Below are 2,026 nucleotides of genomic sequence, written 5' to 3'. Positions count from 1 at the left end.
AGCCACAACCAGCAAAGCCGCTCTTCTGAGCAGACTGGATGCCGCAACAGAGTCCAGGGCAAGAGTGACCATAACTGGGAGGGACTGGAAGCCACTGGAGCCCCTGCATCCCTCTGGCCGGAGTCATGGGATTGCCTTTGCTTGGCAATTCCTGCCTTGCACATGTGTGGTGAGTTGCCGCCCTCCCTCTGCCTGCTGGGCACATGATGCCCAGAAAAGCACCCAGGCACCTCCCAACACTGACAAAAGCAGCTTTTCCTGGTCAGAAAATTCCTAATCCCTCCAGAAGCTGCTCAGATTTCCCCGCCAATGTCCCCTTCGGGGCCCAAGGCATTTCCCCATTCCCCAAGGCTGAAAAGGGAACTTACAGAGACCATGATTTCATATCCCCAAAATCCTCGGAGTTAGAATGAAAGGAGCGCTCGGGCTAGCACGAGGTAGAAGTGTGGACACCGTATCTGACCGCGGGCCGAGGTAAGGGAAGGATCTGTGAAGGACGTGATTGGGAGGGTGGGACGTCAAAGAAATATCAGGGACTTCCAGAGCGCGGTGAGTGCCCGCAGGACTGGACTGAGGCGAGAAAGGTGAAAGCTGAACTACGTCACCGTGGTCAGACCGGGCTGGCTTCTGTCTTGCCACACATGATGAATAGCTTCGTGGTAAAGGACCCCAAAGCTTTGCCCCAGGCCCCAAGGGGTCTCGCAGCACTGAGCTGTTGGCCATAAGGCAGGGCCCCAGGCACCCCGGGGTGCCGTCACCCCGTCCCAGCCAGCACCAGCATCCGGCCCCAACAGCGGGCGCTGCTTCGTGGGGCTTTTCTGCCTCAACCCCCGGGGTCCTGTGATGTGTGTTAGCAAAATCCATCATGCCAGGGACTTAACAGGGACTGTCTCTCATTGCAGAGCCCTTGGTAGAAGCGGACCAGGTTCAGAGATCGGGTTCATCTCTGCCACGTGCTGGGAGGGAGTTTCACCTTCCACGGGACGGTGGTACCAAGCTCCAGGTACCACTGGAGCAAAACCAACAGCAGCTCTCTTAAATGGGAGGGATGCTGGAGGAGGCCTTGGGCTGGTGAGGAGCAGCTGAGTCGGGTTGAAAATCCAGGGGCTTTCAGAAAACTGCGAAAAAAGTGAATTGCGTTGTGGAAATGGTCAGCATGCTTGAATTGTGTCTGGGACTATAAGGAAGCCTAGAGAGCGAAAGATGCTGTAGGGACTGCCCGGGCTGAAGCAGCAGGGCATGTCCTGATGCTCCCTCATCTCCCCCGGGCAGGCTTTCCCAGGGAAGCCCGCTCCCGCAGAACGCCCGTCCCGTGGAGGTCGGTGCGCTGCCAGCCGATCCCACTGCCCCCGTGGGTGGATGGAGTCTGCCGAAGGTGCCTCTGCTCGACGGGCCCTGAGTTACCCACCCCAAATCACAACCCGCTCCAGCCAGCGCCTGCCTTGCCCTTCCGCCGTCCTCCGATGGGCAATGGTCGGGGTGGGAGAAGGCAGAGGAGGGGCAGGACCTGCCCTGCTCTCCCACAGGCGCCGGAGGACTCGGGTCTGCCTGATGCTTGGGCTGCAGGGATGGGAGCTACAGGAGAGGCCATGCTCATGGCTGCCCTATCTCACAAAAACAGGCAGGCTGGTGTTATTTTAACCAGCTTAGTCCTCATTTTAGAGGTAGAAACCAAAAGAGCGGGGTTGGTGTTTAGGGAATACGGACTTGGGTTTATCCCTTGTCCTCTCCGACAGGGACTCTGCTTTCCGTAGCCGGGAAAGCATTTCCCACCCTGAAACACTCAAGGATAATTTTCTAAGTACCGGTTGCAGTGAGAAAAGGCTCCTCTTGGCCTAAACCAGGGAGTCCCAGCCCAACAGTGCCGACGTCCAGCCGGTGGCAACGCAGCCAGCTTCCTGCTCAGACCACTCCGAAGCAGAAATCCATGGATAGCACTTGCTGGCCTCCAGGTGCCCTCTGCAGAGACATCCAAGCTGCGTGCCCTGAGGAACAGCTCAGCAAATTCGCTTTTATCCTCTGCCTT

The 2,026-nt window shown here is 57.9% G+C and overlaps 2 protein-coding genes across 2 annotated transcripts in view; both read left to right on the top strand.

Moving 5' to 3' along the window:
• The window catches only part of IGBP1 (immunoglobulin binding protein 1), a 34,226-nt gene that overhangs the window by 13,186 nt on the left and 19,014 nt on the right, over positions 1 to 2,026 (top strand). The window lies entirely within an intron of this gene.
• The window catches only part of LOC104135990 (protein Wnt-11b), a 6,866-nt gene continuing 4,869 nt past the window's right edge, over positions 30 to 2,026 (top strand). Inside the window, exon 1 of the mRNA XM_035889386.1 lies at positions 30 to 169. Within this exon, the coding sequence (XP_035745279.1) occupies positions 126 to 169 (44 nt within the window). The 5' untranslated portion in view covers positions 30 to 125. The remainder of the gene's footprint in view (positions 170 to 2,026) is intronic.

The sequence above is a fragment of the Egretta garzetta genome, unplaced genomic scaffold (assembly GCF_000687185.1).
Source record: "Egretta garzetta isolate BGI_Z169 unplaced genomic scaffold, ASM68718v1 scaffold402, whole genome shotgun sequence".
Classification (NCBI taxonomy): Eukaryota; Metazoa; Chordata; class Aves; order Pelecaniformes; family Ardeidae; genus Egretta; species Egretta garzetta.
This window is presented reverse-complemented; position numbering and strand designations above follow the sequence as displayed.